General features: G+C 41.1%; 1 protein-coding gene and 1 long non-coding RNA gene across 6 annotated transcripts in view; one reads left to right on the forward strand and one right to left on the reverse strand.

Annotated features, from left to right (window-relative positions):
* Positions 1–2,250: 2,250 nt before the first annotated feature.
* The window catches only part of LOC140515485 (fibrous sheath-interacting protein 2-like), a 100,047-nt gene continuing 81,032 nt past the window's right edge, over positions 2,251–21,265 (reverse strand). For 4 of the 5 annotated variants that reach the window (XM_072626214.1, XM_072626213.1, XM_072626215.1 and 1 more), the window contains 6 exons: positions 18,776–19,351; positions 17,689–17,786; positions 10,175–10,209; positions 7,912–7,958; positions 6,548–6,611; positions 2,251–2,441 (listed from right to left, as the gene is read on the reverse strand). In XM_072626214.1, coding sequence (XP_072482315.1) covers positions 2,302–2,441; positions 6,548–6,611; positions 7,912–7,958; positions 10,175–10,209; positions 17,689–17,786; positions 18,776–19,351 — 960 coding nt within the window. In that variant the 3' untranslated portion in view covers positions 2,251–2,301. Of the gene's footprint in view, positions 2,442–6,546; positions 6,612–7,911; positions 7,959–10,174; positions 10,210–17,688; positions 17,787–18,775; positions 19,352–21,265 lie in introns of those variants that run through there. The other variant, XM_072626216.1, reaches the window with a different exon arrangement.
* Positions 14,434–19,381, forward strand: LOC140515492 (uncharacterized). Its single transcript, XR_011971054.1, has 2 exons — positions 14,434–17,485; positions 18,180–19,381. It is a non-coding gene; the product is annotated as an uncharacterized lncRNA (long non-coding RNA).

Raw genomic sequence — 21,265 nt, forward strand, 5'->3', positions numbered from 1 at the left:
ATCAATGCTAACTAACCAATTACCAATGTTAACTAACATTAAGTTCCAATTACCAATTACCAATGTTAACTAACATTAAGTTCCTGGTATCCCAGTAATCCATTATTAATATCCGTTTAAACATCACTTTTTGAATCACAGATGTCTCATGTAGTTATCTGATACCTAGATATCCTTTCTTTGACAACAGCTTTTATTCTTGGGACAGTTCAAAAAGGAAATTCTGCTTCTCTGGTTCAGATCTAGAAATTCCAGATAATTCTGGCAATGTAAATTAGTAAAATTTCTTAAAATTGGTTCTCCCCTTTTTTGGAAACTTCATAGAATTTCAGTTTGTATATCATTTACTGTTCTGTCCTTATCTAAATCCTGTACCTGGTATAAGAATCTTTTAAAATGTGAGGGTCTAACCATAAAATGAACTCATCTGCCCTTTAAAATTACTAGACGGGTACTTTAACAAAGAAGAAGTAATTTCACTTGCTTTTATCACTATCTTATACAATTCTTGTGCAAAAATCCAAATTTGAGATCTTATTATGAAAAACATAATAAATTCTAGAAGCCAGTCATACACATCTGTATATAATTCTTAGAGGAATCAGTCTGATCCTGTTGCTTTTCCTCAAAATTTGCTGTTCTATTTAATTAGACATGTATCACCTTACATGTTTGTGTTATTACTTGATCTAATCATTTCCTCCTTTGGAGGATGTTATCCCTATATTATATTTATTTATTTGACTGAATATAGGTTAAAGTGGTAAGCTTTATAGAGAATAGAGAAGTGAAGTTTACCAAGAGCAGATAAGCTGGTATCCCAGTGGTGATGATTCTTGTAGGCAGACCTTAGTGAATGTTCGCCACAGGCCTGATCCATCCACCTCTCTCTTCTTCCATAGCTGCAGAATTTACTAAGGCTGAGGTGGTTTGCAGGTGCTGGGACAGGGTGGGCAGAATGAATAGGACCTAGGTGACATTTCCAAGCTTTACCTAGAAAGGTGGGCTGCAAGGTTGCCCAAGGGCACAGGACTGTTAGAGTCACTGCCAGTCTGTGAATTGCTGTCCCTACACTTCTACGTTCTCCTCTCTATAATTAGATCTGGGATGAGAGTGGTTAACATGTACTCTTGTAGGTGTTAAAAATCCCGGATCTGAGATACTCTTCTTAAATCTGAGAGGGAGTGGGGAATGCTAAGTGATCAGGATTGAGAGGGGGTGTTTTAGCAAGGTGAGTTCCTGGAGCTACCCATAATCTTAGGATGTTTTTTCCCAGTAATTTCAAATGTTAGGTCCAGGCTTTCCTTAATTCAAGCTCTGGCCCTTATTAAAGTCCAAAAATGATATTAAATATTATCAGTAACTATTGTGAAAAGTGGGGGCTTACCTGTAATTCTTTTACTAAATTTATTAACTTCTCTATTGCACAAAGGCCCAACTTGAGTTCTTCATGAAGCTCTTCTAGTCCACATTGACCTGTCTTTGTCTGATTTCCTATAGCACCTAGCATTTAATGATTTCTTTTTGGTTTACTCTTGAGCTGTAAGTTCGTTAGCTTGAGAAATTCTTTGGGTATGGATTCTCTCCACCTTTGCAGATGGGCAACTCATCTTAGTTGCCTGAGGATACAGCCAGTACGTGTCAGGTAGGATTTGAACTCATCTTGACAGTGTCTTGGCTTTTTTCTGTGCTAATATACTGTCTCATATTGTTCTCTAATTTTACAATGTTAGAGCAGGAAGGGACTTTAGATCCCTCTTTTTACAGATGAGGCAGTTTTGAGGTCCAGAGAGAACAAAACGACAAGGTCACTCAACTAGTGAGTAGAGCCAGAACTGAAGCCTAGGGGCTTGTCCTCTTTCCATTTCCATTCCAGGTTAGTTTTGTCCCCTCAATAGTCTCTAGTATAAGCTTTGGGTGGGGCGGGTGGGGGAGGGCTTCTGCTTTTTTGTAAATTGTGTACTCGAGCTAGTGTTGTGCATCTTTGTATACAGCTAGACATGTCAACAAATTGTTTTTAAATACAAAGCTCTTTGTCATGACCTATCCTTGTATTACCTTACCCTTAGGGAATTCTGAAATGCTTAGGACAGAAAGCTCCCCTCCTTCAAGAGTGTACTTTTCTCAGAACCCTTTGAGAGGAGTTAGCTCCTTTTACAGATAAGGAAACAAAGGCTCCCTCCCCCTTAAACAGTGCAAGCAGGCTTCTGCTTCTATAGTTTATCATTCCATTCCTTGGACACACCCTGATTGTTTTTAAATATATTTAATTTTCTTTGACATTAAGTATGTAGAATATTTTCAAGGCTTGTCCTCCTGGTTAGGTGGTATTGATGCAATGTCAGTAGCAGTGCTTGATCGAGAAAACAACCTTGACAGAGCTGAAGACATCTTTTCAAGCACTTTGGAAGATTGTCTGGAGACTTGAGCCCTAGGAGTTCCTGTAGACAGACATCATGGGAAGTGTAAAGAGCTAGGTTAGAGCTGTTGGACTCTTTTTAACTCCTCTATGAGCAAGGTGAGGCCTTGGGCTTATGTGGATGGAAGGCTTCTCCTACTCTTAGCCCCCTCCTCTCTTACTTTGTCATCTCTTTTCTCTAGGGCTTCATGTTTTACAAAGCATGTTCAGAGGTTTTCTTAGGTGAGCTTTAAGATAAGCCTTGTAGGAGGTAGTTTAAGGATTAGCATTCCACAATCTTTTGTCAGTTTACTTCTGTGGTCTTATTTTCCATGTGTCCCTTCATACATTCTAATACCAGGCCAAACTCTAGAGTCCTACTCTCATGACTTGCCTTCTCTCACCCCTCAGACTCCAAGTGTCCAAAAAGGACATCTCTACCCAAACCTGCTCTTTGGTTCAGCTTCCCACCTTGTGTTAGTCACGTAGGCTTGAAACCAGGGAGTCATGCTAGATTATCCCCTCGTCCCCAACAATTCAGTTGCCATGTTACCTTCACAATATTTGTCCCATCCATCCCTTCCTCTTCATTCCCACTACCACAAACCCAGTCTAGGTCCTTCTATAACTGCTCTTTTTGACCCCAGTGTTCTCACTCCAATCCAGCCTTCACACAGTGGCCCAAGTAATCTGTCTAAACTGTAGGTCTGGCCATGTTACTCCTCTGTTCAACAACTTGTGGGAAGCAAGAAAGTTGTTTTCCACAGTCCTAGGTGATAAGGGTTGTGACCTAGCATGGACAGGTTAGAGGTCAGAGACTAATGAGCAGGCTCAAGGAGCTGTATGAGGAAAAGCCTATCAGAGAAGAGAACATAGAATCACATGGCCAGGGTATGGTATCCCAGGAGATCCAAAGTTAGGAAAACAGTATAAGAAGCCCCATCTTTCTCCATGTTGTAGTCATCCTGTAACCTTACTGGGGAAGCTTTGAGGCTACACATCCATTCAGGGGGAATGGATTAATAAAAGCTTTCCTGATTTCACAAGTATTGTCCTTTGTTTAAGGTGAGCATGTTTCTCACTGTTGGGGGCTTATTAGATGAACTTGTTTGCTTCATCTGGTATGATTACAGATTCCTGAACTTGGTATTCCAGTTTTATTTTGTGCATCTCCCCTTCACAAAGTTTCCTCTGTTTTTCTCAAACTGTACTAATTAAACTCTTCCCCAGTTTGGATATGCCACCTCTTGCCTCCATATATTCTTGTAGACCTAGGATACACTCCTGCCTCATCACCTACAGGTCTCAATTCCTTCATGGTCCCATTTTGAACAAATTATCTTTCCTCCCAAACTTCCCCTCTTCTGGACTACCCTATTTCTGGTGCAAGTCCCAGTTCACAGGTTTCTCAGGTTTATGGCCTTTGTATGATCCTTAGCTTCTCACTCTCTCACCCCACCCCATATCTGTATATTTATGCCATCTCTCCGTTGGCCCTCATCACCTCTCACCTAGAGTATTGCAACAGCCTCCATGTTGGTCTCCCTGCCTCATATCTCTCCTCACTTAAGTCCAAGCCCAGATCTAACCGTGTGACTTTTTTACTCAGCCAATTTCAGGGGGTCCCTGTTGCCTCTGGGAGAAAATATAAACTCCTCTGCCTAGCTTTCTGGCCAAACTGTTGTCCTCTTTGTTCCTCACCTCCATGCCTGGAATGCACCTTGTCCTTTCCACCGCACTCAAGTTCCTTTCTGCCATTTAGATGCAGCTCAGGCACCATCTTGTGCATGACGCCTTTCCTAATCTGTCTCTCCATCCCCACCCCCTTCTTGTCTTTAACTGCTTTACTTATTTGTATTTTCTGTACATTGATGCTGGGTATACTTAGTTATCTTCTTATTTGCCTGTGAGGTTGGAAGCTCCTTGGGAATAAGGATTGTTGTTGTCTTTGCCAGATTGATGAAACCGATGAGTTTTTCTCCCTTTTCCCAGCACCCTTTGCTTAGAAATCTACTTTGTCACACTCTTATCACACACACTGTACACCTATGGCTCCCTCCACCCAAGGCAAGGGCCAAAGGACCACCATTCTTCCCCTCTAGGCTGCCCGAGCTTCCTGCCTCTGTTTTTCTGTGTATACTGCCTGGGGATCAGAATGCCTCTGTGCCTTTGTTAGAGCTGGGCTTTCTTCTGCCTCTTAGAGCAAGTGCATTAAAGACCCAACTTCCCAGTTGCAACAAGGATGCCTCCCATCAGGCTAGCGGCTCCTGATATCTCAAATGGGAAGGGATTTGAGACAGGGATTAGGTAGTAGAGGCAGTCTTCAAACCCAGCTCCTCAGGCTGCAAGTCCGGTGCTCTATTCCTCTACACCAGTATTGTGATATAGCTTCACAGAGACACTGGTTCTTGAGAAGGTCCTCAATAGGTAGGATCCCAATAGCTCAGAACAATAATTGTGTTTCCCTTGACCAATGAGTGATCTGAGTTAGCAGTACTCATGCAGGCTTCCAAGAGCCTGCTAAAGCTGAGTGAGTAGGCCTGGTACCCAGATGCCTTTTTGCTATGTGCCAGGATGCCATCCCTCCCCCTGGCCTGAGCCCTATCTGCTCTGAGCAGTGGGGTATGATGAGAAGTAGAGGATTTGGAGCCAAAGGGAGTTGGAATAAAGCCTGGCTCTGTCTGCTGTTGACCATCATGGTATTTTTGGCTAAGTTTTCCTCTCTGGGTCTTGATGGCCTCTCTAAGATGAGGGGGTCTACACTACTTTAAGGTCTCTTATCTTTAATCCTTTAAGCCCATGTGAAAATGCAAGGTTATAAGAGCATCTGTTTTTCTAAACTTGATTCTACTAAAAATTAAGTTGACTTTCAAAACAAAACCATCATGAAAAATGAAATAGTGGGGCTATTCCAACAACTCTAATCTCCCTTCCCCACTACACGTAAGTATTCTCTCTCCTCTCTCCCTTTCCACTCCCCTCCATCCTCTCTCCTCTCTTAAGCCAAAGCCTTTCCTCTCACTTACAAATGGCCATCATCAGTCATTATGGTGTGGTGGCAGTGGAGATGGTCACAGATCCCAGAGGGAGGCCTTTTTTAGGTCACAACAAAGACTGTGCCTCTGACTTGTCCACAGTCAACCAGCTGGTAAATATCAAAGGTGAAATTTGAACCCGGGTTTTCCTAAGTACAGGGCTAGCACTATCTACTGTACCACACTGCCCTTCTAAGAGGCAAATGACAGAGGAGAGTAGACAACATGAGAGAGATTTATTACATGGAAGCATACATATATTTGTATATATGTATATATACACATACATACATCTGAAGGGGAATGAATGAAAACATGAAAGAAAGAAGAGACAAGCACTGTGTCTCACGTCAAAATCTTCAGTGCCCGAGTTGTATCTAGTTTCTTTGAATAGACTGTAATACCGACGGTATCTGGTAAAATCAGTCTAATTTCTGGGCAGTGGGCCTGCTTTATTGGTCTGAGATGTCTTGGGCATCTTAATTGTACTAGATGGTAGGTGATTTATAATGTAGTTACAGCAATACTGGCTTAGAACAAAACTTACTCAAGAATTCGTTTGACAATTTTAACCTCTCTCCAGGCAGTGTGGTACAGTTGATAAGAGAGCCTTGGACACAAAACCTCAACCCTGGCTACACAGCTAATCTTCTGTAATATCAAGTAAAACCATTCAAAGAAGAAGTGGCATCCAGTGCCCTGGATTTTGAGACTGATGACCTGGGTTCCAATCTCATCTTTGCTAAGTATTAGCTGTGTGACCTTGGGTAAGTCACTTCTCTTTTCTGGGCTTCAGTTTCTTCTTCTGTAAAATGAGGAATTTAAACTAGATGAGCTCAAAGGTTTAAATCCCATGATACATTTTGGAATAGGAGAAGGAAAGCCCTGTCTGAATTAGTAAAAAACCTAAATCACAGAGAGACTGTGGCAGTTTAGTTATGTGGTGGGACACACAATGACAAAATGGAAGGCTTCTGCCAGTTTGGGGACCACTTGCTATTTCTGCTTCTTGGGCCTGGTGGCAGAAATGAGGGAAGAGAAATGATCACAAATCTTCAATTCACAGGGACCAAAGTGGGAACTTAAGCTAATATTTGAAGAACATGTTACATACTTCTTGTGCCCTCCTTGGAGGCCTGATTGGAGGTTGATGTAGTGCCTTCGTAGATGGTGATAAACTGCACCAAGATAAGAGAGAAAAAGAAAACATCAATATCCTCTCTAGTACAGGATGGTAAAGTCCTATGACCTCTAGCATGGGTCTTCTGTAGAAACCAGGGAAGGGCTCAGGAGTTGCTGAGGTCACAGCAACCACTGCTCTTGTGACCCAATGTCATCAGTGCCTTAAGACCTCCAGAAGTTTGCAGTACAACCCACACCCCAACATGCACAGCAGAAAAGAAACCAGGCCACCCAGTAACCAGACTGCTAGTGCCAGACTGCTTGTGCCATGGTTGTACAAATCGTTCTCTTCAGTTTTCCTATTCAATACCCTTGCTTTAGCGTGTTCATGAGGCCAGTTAAAGCACCCAGTGCTCTCCCCTCTCAGGAAAGGAACTACTATCATTGACTCCTTCCTACAAATGAGAGGAAGGTATTGCTTCTCCCAAAGGAATTTCCATTTATACTGTATTTATAGTTGGGGAATAAAAGGTTTTATCCTCTTAAGAAAGGAGTATCAAGCATCACATACATCATCCTTTCCCGAGAGGGGCACTGAATAGGAAAACTGACAATTTGTAGAACAGTGTAAGGACAGACTACTTTGGAAGCTTTAATAACTTGGAGTAGAGCAGTGAAAGAGCAACCATGATTCCAGAGGACTTATGGTGAAGCAGGCTGCCCACCTCCTGACAGAAAGTCTCATCCTGCACCCTGGGTCCATCCTGACAGAGTGGGGATGGACCCAGGGTGCAGGATGAGACTTTTTGGACATGACCACTATGGGGAATTTGTTTTGCTTGACTTGGCAAATCTGTCACAAGAGTTTTGTTTTTCCTTTTTTTTTCCAGTGAGGGGAGGGAGAGAAAATAAAACCTTGTCAGTTGAAAAAAAATTAAATGTTTTGAATACCAAAATTAAAGGAAGCTGGCAAGGGCAGTCCTTGTGGCAAAAGTAATCAGGTCACATTGGCACGCACAAGAGGAAAGAAGCAAGGCCCATTATATCTGGGGGCCAAATTCCAATGTCAGCAATGACTACCATCAGGTTTTTTCCCTTAGTTTGTTTCTTCAACTATATAACTGGAATCTTAAGACTTGCCCAGTGCTGCTGTGAGGACCGTGGCTGGAGAAACGGGAGTTCTTATTATGGGGCTGGCTCTCCTTTGGAATTCATGGACTTTTAGGCCATGGGGAAGCCAGAAAGGGCCAGAGGACCTCCAAGTCATCTTGGATGTGGTCACTTCAGGCCAACTCTGCTGTTTTGTTGGGGTCTCAGCTCACCCTCCACTCTTAGGTGTAACTTTGAAATACATACCTGAAGGCTACTTGTTTCATCTAGGGTCTTGGCCTCTTCCAGATACACTGTGAGTAAAACACAGAGTTGTGAAAGTCTAAGATCTCTGTCTGAAAAATGATCATTTCTAAAGGAGGTCAGATTTCTATCACACTTGTTCTCCATAACTCACCCAATATACCATAACCAGAATTAGTGGGTGTTTAAGTCAGTTAAATTGGAATCTTTCCAGAGTAAACTGAAACCTAAGGAGGTGTGGTCCTTGATAGTGTTGGGGGCTGGCTCTGGCTCCCTTGGGAGAGTATAAAAAGATGGAGCATGGTATAGCATTAAAGTCCAATAGATTAGATGCAGGGCTGGCCCTGCCAGGAATTCTGCAGGACCTTGGGCAGTTATTTCCCTTCTCTGGTCCACCTGTAAAATGGACGGGGTAGGATTGGCCTTTGCTTTAACTCTAGGATGCAGGGAACACATATGTGATACTTCATGTTCTCCTCAGATTGCAGGCTGTTATTTATGGTGAAGGGTTGGCAGTGAGACATGGAGATGGACAGTCTTCCTTGGGCACTGGTGGCTCAACTTTTGCAAGTAGTTTAAATGGGTCACAAGACTGGAAAGTGTCCGGCTAAACTCAAGTACTGTGGCTTGAACCTTACATCCCCCTCAGGGGTTTTCATTCTACTCCTAAGCTTATACTAGTACACTCATTTGCTCTCTACTTCCTCCCTCCCCCACCCTCCTTTTTCTCCCTCTCTCCCTCCCCTCTCCCACATATAGAACAAACTTCTCAGAAATTTAAACTAGGAAAATGTGACAGTATTTTAAAGTTATACATTCTTTTACAAGAATTGGATATCAAAGATAAACCTGAACCTCCTCTTTTGTCCCAGGTGTGGGATAGGGAAATCCATGAGAGCCTACCTAACCTGTGACTGCCACTGAGAAACCCTGTACCCCCAGATTCTAGATTCACTCCTGTGCTTTAGGGTTTTCTAAGTGCTTTGCTCACAACATGTTTTATCATATCCACTTTTGTAGATGAGGAAACTGAAGCACTGAAATCTGGGTTATCAGTTACAGTCTGACTGTATAGGGTAGAGTTATTGAGAAGAAGAGAGGTCAGTTGTCTTGCTTTATCTCCTGCCTCCTCAATTACTGATTTTTGGCTACTCTAGCTGCTTCACACTGCAAATACTTTTCCTTGGCCTATACCCACGTCTTTCCTTCTCCCTTGCCTCCAAGTCCACACCACCTGTCTTGGCCAAACTATGTGTGACAAACTCTTCTGCCTTGAATGTTTGATTCTCTGCTTTTTCAATGGATCTGTGCTCTTATCAACAGATGTGTTCCCTCCATTGATGCAGATCTTAATTTAGCCTCACCTTCACAACCTGGGCCATTTTTGTCCACGTCCTCCCATAGCTCATCCCCAGAGACCTTCCTAACTCTAGGGTTTTTTACATTTTGGGGGGGAACCAATACAACCCTCAAGCCAACATTGATACTTCCAGTATTTCCATTCAAGAATTGGAATAGGCAAGTATTTGCCATGAGAGCATAGTTGTTTTAAAGTCAGACTATGGCATCATTTAGCATATCTTAATAATGATTCAGACAGACAAGCCATTGCTGCGTTGACTGTGAGTTGCATGTGTAAGTTATTCACTTCTGGAAAGGCAAACAAACTGGTGGCCTAATCCTGAGGATTTCCACTCTGGCAGCCTTAAGAAGTAAGTAGAGTAGAAGGTTCAAAAGCTCCCCTACTAGACTTGGCTCCAACACTTCCTTCCTACCTGAGTGACCTTGGACAAGTCCCTTCCCTTATCTGGGGCTTTGTTTCCTCATCTCCAAGATGGGAATCATGAATATGCCACCTTCCTTTTAAGGTGCTTGGTTATAGACATTCTAGTGCTATATAAATATGAGTTCCTACAAGTATTCCTCTACTGAAGTCTTCCCTTGCTGCCTTAGCATGAAAATGATACTAGACTTTTGGGCCTAGTAACAACTTCTGACCTCCAAGGCCTACCCTAGGTAGGGTATGAGAAACTTTCTCCTTAGAAACTTGACCTTGGAGTAATAAATGTTTTCAGTCATAACAAATCATGAAGACAGTATACTAAGGCATGGAGGGAGGATTAATAAGGATGAAATCATGTATATTTTAAAATATTTTATGTATATTATTAGTATTATTTAATAACTTCAAATTTAAAAGGTATCAAAGCAGTGACCAGTGTTTCTTAAATAAGCTCTAATGCAAATTAAAAATAAGTAATCAAACCGTCAGTTGATTTCTTGCCTGATCCTTTACTGTCACTGTTGGAAAAAAAAGAGAATGTTTCATTTTTTGTTTAGTCAGTAAAGGAAGAAATTACATGTTAATTAAAAGAGCAACTTGTCAAGTATTGATATAGTCAGATAATGACAAAAATGATCCCTTCTAGGTTCCAAGTCAAGCAGAATGTTGTAGAACCAAAATACAGTGATACCTGAATTGACCTTGGTTTAGATTTATCTGCATCCTCTCTCACCTCTGTTGCTGCCAATTCCAGACTCTTATTACTAGTCCTAACTGCTAACTATTGGGGTGGCTTAGCATTTAGCACTGTGGGAAAATTTGGGGTGGGGCTCACCTGGGGTACAGCACCAAGTGAAAGGGAGAAAGTAAACCTCATGGGCTGCATTCCTGTATCAAATGGAGGGTGGGACCTGGCAAGGGAGGAGCTGGTGAGTGAAGCATGCTTGCTCTCTCCCTCCTAGAAAGTGCTGGAGGTGCTCTTAGGGCTTGCTACTGAATGAAATCAGATTAAGTGAAGACCCCTCAGACATGAATTACCTAAGAATGCCCACCCTTCCTGCCAAAACTTAAACAACTAAGTACCCTCCTTAGGCAAATAAAATGCTCCGAGATGGAGGCAAACCACCAAAGTTATGGTCACATCACATTAGCATTCTTCCCTTAAGTTCCATATTTGGTAACAAAAACCCTCATTGGTGAACAACGATCCTTTCTGTGTTCTTTGTCTCTGGGGTAGATTCCCGTGCTTAGACTATATGTGTGGATTCCCAGCCAATGGGAAGAGAGGCTACAGGGCTTCTGTTTTAGGACCATACATTGCTGTACTCTACTCCACTCAGGTGCACTCCCTTGCTGTCCCCACCCATGGTCTCGAGGGAAGTGCCCCTTCTCATGAGATTGTAATAAATTCCTTTTTGCATTCTACCTTGAGAAGCCTCTGAGTTTAATTTGAGTAAGGGTCACTGTATCCCACACACTAATGCTATCCCTGACAGGAAGGAATGATTTGGAAGCTGGGGCATAACAGGAAAGGAAACCACAGTGGGGAGAAAGATTTTAGATAGCCAAGGTGTACCACAATGGCCATGGTTGCCTGGTGCTTGAGGGGACAGAGTATGAAATTTTGTCTACTTTATAGCATTGTTGAGGACATAAAAATTTGATCAGAGCATCTACAGTTTGAAGGAGCTTTTGAGATCATCTAGTTCTCTCCCTCCATTTTACACAAGGAGGAAAAAAACCCAGAGAGTGAAGCAAAGTTGTCCAGTGCCACCCAGTAAATAGCAGAGGCATGAATCAAATCCAATTCCTTTCTCTCCAAGGTCTGTGGTTTTCCCACTAAACAATTCTTCTTTTGACTTAGTTTCTTACTTAAATACTAGTATAATTGAAAGTTTCTGCCTTTTCAACAGATGGTATTTAAAAGCCCAGGTCCCTAGTAACCTCCAGAAGAATAGAGGCAGAAATATCAAAAAATGTCTGAAAGGTGAGGGAGAAGAGGTAGGAAGAAAGGATAATCAAAGATTCTGAAAAGATAATAACCCTGGGGCAGAGCCAAGATGGTGGAGTAGAAAGATGCACATATGCTAGTTTCTTCTTCCACAGCCCATAAAATAGCTGCAAAGAAAGACTCTCAATAAATTCTAGAGCAGCAGAAGCCACAGAAAGATGGAGTGGAGGAGATTTCTCTTCCAGGGTGACCTGAAAGGCTGATGGGAAAGGTCTGTCGCAGTGGATGGCGGAGTGCAGCCCCGCCTTGGCCTTGTGGTGCTGGGAAGAGCAGGACTGGAGCAGGCCTCCGGGGGTGGAATCCCCAGAAGCCACAGCAGCAGTTTGCAGATCCCTCAACCCACAGGTGCCAAAGGCAGCTTCAAAGGTCAGTGAGAGAGCTTTTTCACCTCTGGAACATGGGATCAGGGTCCTCCCCTAGCCCTGGCCCCAGGTTGCAGTGGCTATGGTGGCCAGGCAGGCAGCAGTCAGCATCCATTCTTGGATAAAGCCCCTGGGTGAATTGAGCAGCTGATCTGAACCTCAGCCCTGACTGGGAGCTCTACCCCTCCCCCCCTCTGCCCAAAGCCCCTGGAGGAACTGAGCAACTTATCTGAAGTTGTGAGCCTGGCCAGGGAGTAAATTCCTCTCCCTTGATTGTGCCACCTTGGAGGAACTGAGATCTTACAGGTCTCCAGAGTATACCCTAATCTTGACAAAAGACCCTAAAGTCAAGTAACTGGTTGGGAAAATGCCCAAGAAAAGGGAAACATAATAAGACTATAGAAGGTTACTTTTTTGGTGAACAGGTATTCTCTCTCATACTTTCAGATGAGGAAGAACAATGTTTACCATCGGGGAAGACATAAAAGTCAAGGATTCTGTATCCAAAACTTCCAAAATAAATATGCAATGGTCCCAGGCCATGGAAGAGCTCAAAAAGGATGTTGAAAATCAAGTAAGACAGGTGGAAGAAAAATTGGGAAGAGAAATGAGAGCAATGCAAGAAAATCATGAAAAGTGAGTCAACAGCTTTCTAAAGGAGACTTAAAAAATGCTGAAGAAAATAACACCTTTAAAAATAGGCTAACTCAATTGGCAAAAGAAGTCCTAAAAGCCAATGAAGAGAAAAATGTTTTAAAAAGCAGAATTAGCCAAATGGAAAAGGAGGCTCAAAAGCTCACTGAAGAAAATAGTTCTTTAAAAATTAGAATAGAACAGATTGGAAGCTAATGATTTTATGAGAATCCAAGAAATTACAAAACAGAACCAAAAGAGTGAAAAAACAGAAGATGATGTGAGGTATTTCATTGGAAAGGCAGCTGACCTGGAGGATGGATCCAGGAGGGACAGTTTAGGAACTGTGGGACTACCTGAAGGCCATGATCAGGGAGGGAGCTTGGACATCATCTTTCATGAGGTTATCAGGGAAGATTGTCCTGATGTTCTGGAAGCAGAGGGCAAAAGGAATGTTGAGGGAATCTGCTGATCACTTCTCGAAGGACATCCAAGGAGAGAGACTCCTAGGAATGTTGTAGCCAAATTCCTGAGTTTCCAGGTCAAGGAGAGAATGTTACAAGCAGCTAGAGAGAAGTGGTTCGAGTGCTGTGGAAATACAATCAGGATGGCACAGAATCTAGCAGCTTCTACACTGAAGGATCGAGGGGCATGGAATGTGATATTCCAGAAGTCAAAGGAACCAGGACTAAAACCAAGAATCACCTACCCAGAAAAACTGAGTATAATATTTCAGGAGAAAAAAATGGTCATTCAATGAAATAGAGGACTTTCAGGCATTCTTGATGAAAAGACCAGAGCTGAAAAGAAAATTTGACTTCCAAACACAAGAATCAAGAAAAGCATGAAAAGGTGAACAGTAAAGAGAAATCACAAGGGACTTACTAAAATTGAACTGTTTACATTCCTACATGGAAAGATAATATTTGTAACTCTTGAAACTTTTCTCAGTATCTGGGTAGTTGGAGGGATTATATACAATATAGATAGAGGGCACAGAGTGAATTGAATAGGAAAGGATGATATCTAAAAATATAAAATTAAGGGGAGAGAGAGGAATATATTGGGAGGAGAAAGGGAGAAATGGAATGGGGCAAATTATCTCTCATAAAAGAGGGAAAAAAATCTTTTCCAATGGAGGGAAAAGGGGGGAGATGAGAGGGAAAAAGTGAAACTTACTCTCATCACATTCGGCTCAAGGAAGGAATAACATGCACACTCAATTTGGTATGAATATCTATCTTACACTACAGGAAAGTAGGGGAGAATGGGATAAGCAGGGTGGGGGGGAAGATGGAAGGGAGGGCAAATGGGAGAAGGGAGCAATTGGAAGTAAACACTCTTGTGGAGGGACAACAAGGTCAAAAGAGAGAATAGAAGAAATGGGGGGCAGGATAGGATGGAGGGAAATATAGTTAGTCTTATACAACATGACTATTAAAGAAGTCTTTAGCAAAACTATGCATTTATAACCTATATTGAATTACTTGCCTTCTCAGTGGGGATGGGTAGGGAGGGAGGAAGGAAGAGAAGTTGGAACTCAAAGTTTTAGGAACAAATATTGAGAATTATTTTTGTGTACAACTGGGAAATAAGAAATACAGGTAATGGGGTATAGAAATTTATCTTGCCCTACAGGACAAGAGAGAAGATGGGGATAAGGGAAGGGAGGGTTGTTAGAAGGGAGGGCACATTGATGGAAGGGGCAATCAGAATGCATAGCATTTTGGGGGGGAGGGGAGAGATGGGGAGAAAATTTGGAACTCAAAATTTTGTGGAAATGAATGTTGAAAACAAATTAATTAATTAAAAAAATTTAAAAAAAGATAATAGCCTCTCAGAAAGGGAAAAGGAATGGTTAAGGAAATGAGCAAGCAGGAAAATAACACTGGAAACATGATGAATGTATTTTCTGCATTGAAAAAATTCAAAGAAAAGATACCAGAAGAAAAAAGGACTAGTACCAACAGTGATCCAAAAAATGAATCCAGAAGTTTCACAAGACTCATCAGATTTAATAATAAAACACTTAAAGGAAAATAAGGAAGTGGTGAGACCTGCCATTAGGCATTCACCCCCTCCTTCCCCTCCCCCCTCCCCCAAAAAGGAACAAGATAGAATGATAAGAAAATTAATGTTGAGAGTGCTGTGGAAAACTGAGAGAAAAATCAGGAGTTAATGAGAAATCGAATTGTTCTATTGAAAGACCAAAAGGCTGCAAAATGTGATGGAAAGTCACCTGCAGGGAGGCTTCAGGATGTAAAGAGTAAAGAAGATGGAACAATGCAACAGGCTGTGGAGAGGTGAACCATCACGCATTCTCAAGAATGTGAAGAAAGGAAGAGTCTGGACACCATATTTCAGGAAATCATTTCTCACCTGGCTGCCCTACTATGCCTCTTCGTGGAGTACTTTCCCTGGCTCCCCTCTGCACCTTGCTTTTTGGCTTATTTTGTGTGTTGCCTTCCTCCATTAGACTGTAAGCCCCTTGAAGGGATTGTCTTTTTTTTTTAATCCCTTGTGCTTAGTGCAGTGTCTGGCACATAGTACACACTTAATAAATGTTTCACTGACTACTGGCAGTCTGAAATAATACAAGAAAAAATTTCCAGAATTATGGGAAGATCAAAGGACAGGCTATGAAATAGGCAATGCAACAGACACCAACAGGAAAGAATGCCAGATTCAACTCACCCAAACACAATGATGTCAAACACTAAAGATACCCTGACAAGGAGATTTTACAAGTAGATAAGATGGAAAACATTGCTTATCAAAGAACACCAATTATTCATCTAATATTAAAAAATTACTGGCAAAAGTAAGCCACAGTGAGGCCTTTGATATGTAAATCAACCAAGAACTTCTCCTGGTAAAGGAGGCCAGGCTTAGCTAGGACCTTTGATATGCAAATCAATTATGAACTTCTGCCTGGACTGGCTAAAAATGGGGTTTAGATTTAAACATTTCACAGGGTGAGCAAAACACAAAGGGTAGGGAGTGGTGTGATCCATAGTTGTCTCTGGGTAGAAGGGGACAAACTTGGGAAAGGCACTAGAATGATAGATAGTAAAATTGAATATTCTTCCACTTTCATCAGTATTGAGGCAACAGTGGCTTTGACTCTGAACCAATAGCAAGGTAGCAGCCAGGTTGTCCGAACTGACAATTAAAGGCCACAAACAGGCTGAGGGTGGGGAGGGAGAAAGAGTAGATGAAACGTATATATAGGTATATGAGAAAGTGTGTATGGGTAGATGGATAGATACATTCACATATACATGTGGAAATATGCATATATACATACCTGTATGTTAACGTATGTATACATATATAAAACACATATATTACAACAGAATTCCCAACAAGAGCAAAGTAAAAGACAAGGAGGAATGAGAAGATAGAATTCTTTTATTGCAGGTGTTACAAAAAATGGATAATTGAAGGAGAAGGAAGAACAGATAATCCCAAAGTAGCACTTCCATTTAGGAAAGGAGGGAAAGAAAGGGGGAAGATTGAAACCACTGAAAAACTTTGAGAGGAAAGAGTAGGAATTTAGGATCCATCTTTGGTGATGAATGTATGTTCTCCCATGCATATGTGTAAGACAGGTTTGGACTAATTCTAGTGAATGAAGGTAGAATACATTCCTTAATGATAAAAACGTAATTTAGCAGAGTATGACAGAACCATATTTAACTATAAATAGATTGACTTCTATTATTAAACAGAATAGGGTTATCGAACTGATTAAAAAAAAATCCAAGACAACCATATGTAGCATTAAACACCCAAAGGCAGATTTAAAATGAAAAATTGGAATAAGATTTACACTGCTTCAGGTAAATCCTGTCTTTGACACATACGAGCAATGTGACCCTGGAAGAGTGGTCCCTAATCTCTCAGGGCCCCCAAACAACCCTCTGAAATTATAAATGGTAGAGCAGTTGCTCCTTTACATTTCCCTAGCTGCCATTAGCCCTTCAGCATTGGTTGGAGAAGTCACAGGTCTGGCCCAGAAAATCAGAACCTGTAGCCATGATAGTCAGGCAAGGCTGAATTCAAATTACAAAGTATTTATGAGATGGGGACGACATCATGCTTAAATGCACCATTCATAAGGAAAGTATACCAATATTATTTGCCTAACAGCACAGCAACTATATTTTAAAAGAAGGGAACTGATAAATAGGAAAGGAACTATAGACATCAATGGAATCTTGGAAAAATTAGTTTGTTGCATTTAGATAAATTAATTCACTTCTTCAAACCTTCATGGAACATTTTCAAAAAGCAGTCCACATTTGGATATTAAAAAACTTATAAATTGAGAAAACAAATTCTGCTACCTTTATAGAAACCCAATTAAAAACAGGAAACTACTAAAATGTAATCAAAATAGAGAGTCCTAGATGGAAGAGTGATAGGTACAATGGTCGAATTATAGAAAGTAAAAGTTTCTGAATTGTAACGAAAGCAGTCTTCCCATGCTCAAAGAGGCCCAGCTCAAAGGCCTTCAATGATTCCCTCTAGCCTCTAGAATAAAATACAAAGCCTGCCATTTAAAGACTTTTATAATCTAGCTTCAACATATTTACAAGTCTCATTTCATATTTCTTTCACATAGAAAGGTATAAAGTGATGCCAACTGGACAACCAAAGAACATACACAGTGACTACAACTACGTAATTAGAGATGATAACGGCAACAAATTCATATGAGAGAAATGACATTCAAAAGGGATCACGGAAACAAGATGCTTTGATCACTACAGGGCTAAAGGCAAGGTGAGCTTAATAAAGGCCAAAGAATAGAAGGTGAGGGACATGAGGATGATCATTTACAATCTCTTCTGGGAGTTTCCTTATGCTTGCTCTTCTAATATCTTTTTCTTATGCTGTTGTTTACATATCGGAAGACTTGGGCTTATCACAGGAAGTCAAAATAAACTTATTGCTAAAAAGCCCCCCAAAAAACAACCAAACCATACCCTTCGGAAAGCATCTCTTGGTTGTATGAGCATGAGCTCATAGTTCTGTGTATCAGATAACGTGGAGGCTCCGAAACAATGTTTCTCAACTCTTCTTGCTGAAAAAAGTAGAAGAAAAACATCAAAGCACAGGTTTAAGCAAGGGGAATAAAAATCTATCATAGAAATGCCCTTAACTGCCCACATAACTCTAGCACTTCTGAGCACATCTAATGTTATTGGGTCATGTGAGAGGGTGGGGGGGGACAGCGTAGAAAAGGTAAAAGCATGAGCCATCAAAATAAACCCTGTATGAGGAGGGCAAGAAAATGAAGAAAAAGAATAATCTGGGGCATCAGATTGGGGGTGGGTCCCATTCCTGTCCAGAAAACTCTCAGAACTCTACAGCATCCAGAGTGGAGACCAAATGTGTTGAGAGGCCCTCCTGGAGATGATTTCTTTTACACTTGACTCAGGGCAACCTCATTTTCTATTTTTCTAATGCTTCTTAGGATCATCACAGGACTACAGTTTTAGAGGAGGAAATGGAGGCCCAGAGAAGTGAAGTCTGCAAGACAGGATTTAAACCCAGGTCTTCCTAACTCCAAGTCTGGTGCTCTATTCACTACATCCTCCTGCCTTTTCTCAAGACCATCAGTGTTGCTTCATCTTTTATGCATCTACAGCTTACTTCACCACTTCAAGGATATAGGATTCAGTTGGGGGTAAGGGGCTTCTTTGGCAGACATAAATTTCAATCTCTGGGAGATGCTTTGGCTAAAACTTCATCCCTCTGTGGCCAACCTGACTCTGAGTCTGTAGGAATTATCTGGGCACTCCCTATCTGTCACTGGACTTACACTTCCATGTCCCAATGAAGCATCAGAGGAGGATTTACTGAAGGAACTATTTACAGTATGATAATATAATTGGCACTGTGGTGACACTGTGAAATCACTGAATTTCAGACATGGAAGGAACCCTGGAGATCATAAATCAGGGGAAGACTGACCAGCAACATATTCACTTTTTCTGCCATTCTCCACAATCAAAGAACTGACCAATATTATAAGAGAACCAAAGTAACATAGTCACATTTGTCACTTACGGAGGAAGGTGACTTTTCTTCCAAGTCAAAAGACTTGATCTTTGTCAGGGATGCTACCTGGGTAAGCACTTTGCTTTCTGCAACAGCTATTGGCACTTGTGGGATTTCTGGCACTTCTGGCTCATCTGGTTCTTCTGGCTCATCTGATATTTCTAGCACTTCTTGGGCTCTTGGTTCCTTGATTTGACTTAGAGAGGTTTGAATACTTTCTGATGTGCTAGTAGGAATAGTTTGACAACACTTGCTTATGGAGAATAGTTTCTTCAGGCTACTGGAGCTCAGTGAAACCTTGGGTAAACTGACTTTACTTTCTTGCACTGGCTCCTCTTCCTCATCCTTTATAGTCATATGCATTAGATCAAGAGCACACTCTTCCTTTAAAACAACTTCTCGCAAACCATATTCATCCTCGTCAGAGATTAAGCCATCATCCCTTCTGTTCTCTGTCTCTTCTTCATCAATATCGTGGGCAACCAGACGAATAATAAGGTCCTTTTTGCTCCGGACATCTTTTAAGAGTTCCACCTTGGTGATATCAGGCTTTCTTATATTCTGAAATGAGTTCCTGCAAACAGCCTGAAAATAAAGAGATTATGAGTATTTCAAGTAACTGTCTCAGGGTATTTTTTTCCCTCAGGCTTTTATTGCAATATAGTGATTTGCACATGATTTCTAGTTTTAGTAAAATGATGTACTATCAAATCATGTTTACTAGTACACTGTAGTTTTCTAAGAAACATGAAATGTATAAAGAATGTTTGGTGTTCCTACACTCTTCTCATATTTGTGATCATGCTGATTTATGACAATTTGTTTGATACACAGAAAAAAAGGGACTAACATGAATTCTGGCTTTTTCTCCTAATTTCTATTGCTTGAGCTTTATCTTTTCCATAACCAAGATATGCACTATGCATAAGAGTTTAGAGGCACCTTAGAGATTACCAAGTTCAAGTTTTGCACTTCTAAATCTTATTAGCTTGAGGTGAACTTCTAGCGTGGATATTCCTATCACCAGTGCAGATCTGGCAAGATTTACTGTCAGACAATTCTGCAGAACCTATGATGAATAATGCCATCCAGCGCCAGAGAAAAAACGGATGGAGTCTGAATGTAGTTCAGAGCATACTGGTTTCCTACTTTCTTTTTCTTTTCTTTTTTCGGGGGGAGGGGGTGTCTGTGTTTTCTTTCACAACATGACCAATGTGGAAATATGTTTTGCCTGACTGCACATGTATAACCTTTATCAGATTGCTTGCCTTTTCACTGAGGGGGGGAGGGAGTGAGAGTGGGAAAGAATTTGGAACTCAAAATTGTAAAAAATGGAGGTTATACATTGTTTTTACATGTAATTGGGAAAAATAAATATTAAAACCAAAAAAGAAAAAAAAAACAGATTTACTGTCAGAGAATAACCTGAAGCACTTATGGGGTAAGATTATTGACCACAGTCACATAGTACCTTCAGGGGTAGGCTATGAATTGAAGTCTTCCTTATTGTCTCTCTACTACTTCATGCTATCATCTCCCCTCTCATTTTACAAGGGAGGAAACTGAGGCCCAGAAAGTTTAAGCAATTTATAATTGCACAGGTACTAAGTGGTAGAGCTGGGATTCTAATTCAGGCTAACCCCAAAATCATCAGCTATACCCACTGTGTTTCCTGAAGTGTATATACTTTGTTCCTTGAAGTTTTTCCATCACCTACCCTGGCAGTCTTATGATTTCACAAACCAACCCACAGATAGTTCAAAATGCAGATATTTTCCTGAAGGAGGACAAATCTTTTAATAAGGTTCCTCTTCTCCCTGCCCCACCTGGCACTATGGACATTATGGTTTTAAATTGCTTTAATACATTATTGTATTTGATCCTCATAACAACCTGTGAGTTAAGTACTGTTGGTATTCTCTCCCATTTTATAGATGAAGAAACTCACATTCAGAGAGGTTAACTGGCTTGCCCAGGATCACACAGTGTTTGAAATAGGACTTGAACTCAGTTTTTTTCTGACACCAAGCCATTTTTCTGACTCTCACCGTTATTTTATAAACCAAAGTGCCATCATAGCTTCTGCAGAAATTAAGACATAGTCAAATCTCAGTTACCTGTGACATTCAGAAAATCCACAATGGTAGAGAATGGCCAAATTATTTCTATTTCACTTTGAATGTGTTTCTGTATTTGTATTTGGACATTCATGCTTCAGTCATTCTGGGAACTTGCACCACTTCCAAAGAGATAGTGTTCAAATTCTCTAGCTCGCCCAGCTCCCTCCTATTTTTCCCCTTTTCTATGTGAGGGATGGTCCATCTATACTTTTCTGGGAATGTGATCATTGATATTCATAAAAAGGAGTCTGAAACAGAGAGGTGTGACTAGTGTAAGTAGGATAGGCACATCTTGGGGGTGGGAGACCCAATGAGGTACTCATTTTAATCTGACTTTTTAGAAATGCCAGAAAATTCCATCCTCCATGATGTATAGGGA

The sequence above is a fragment of the Notamacropus eugenii genome, chromosome X, assembly GCF_028372415.1.
Source record: "Notamacropus eugenii isolate mMacEug1 chromosome X, mMacEug1.pri_v2, whole genome shotgun sequence".
In the NCBI taxonomy this organism is placed as follows: Eukaryota; Metazoa; Chordata; class Mammalia; order Diprotodontia; family Macropodidae; genus Notamacropus; species Notamacropus eugenii.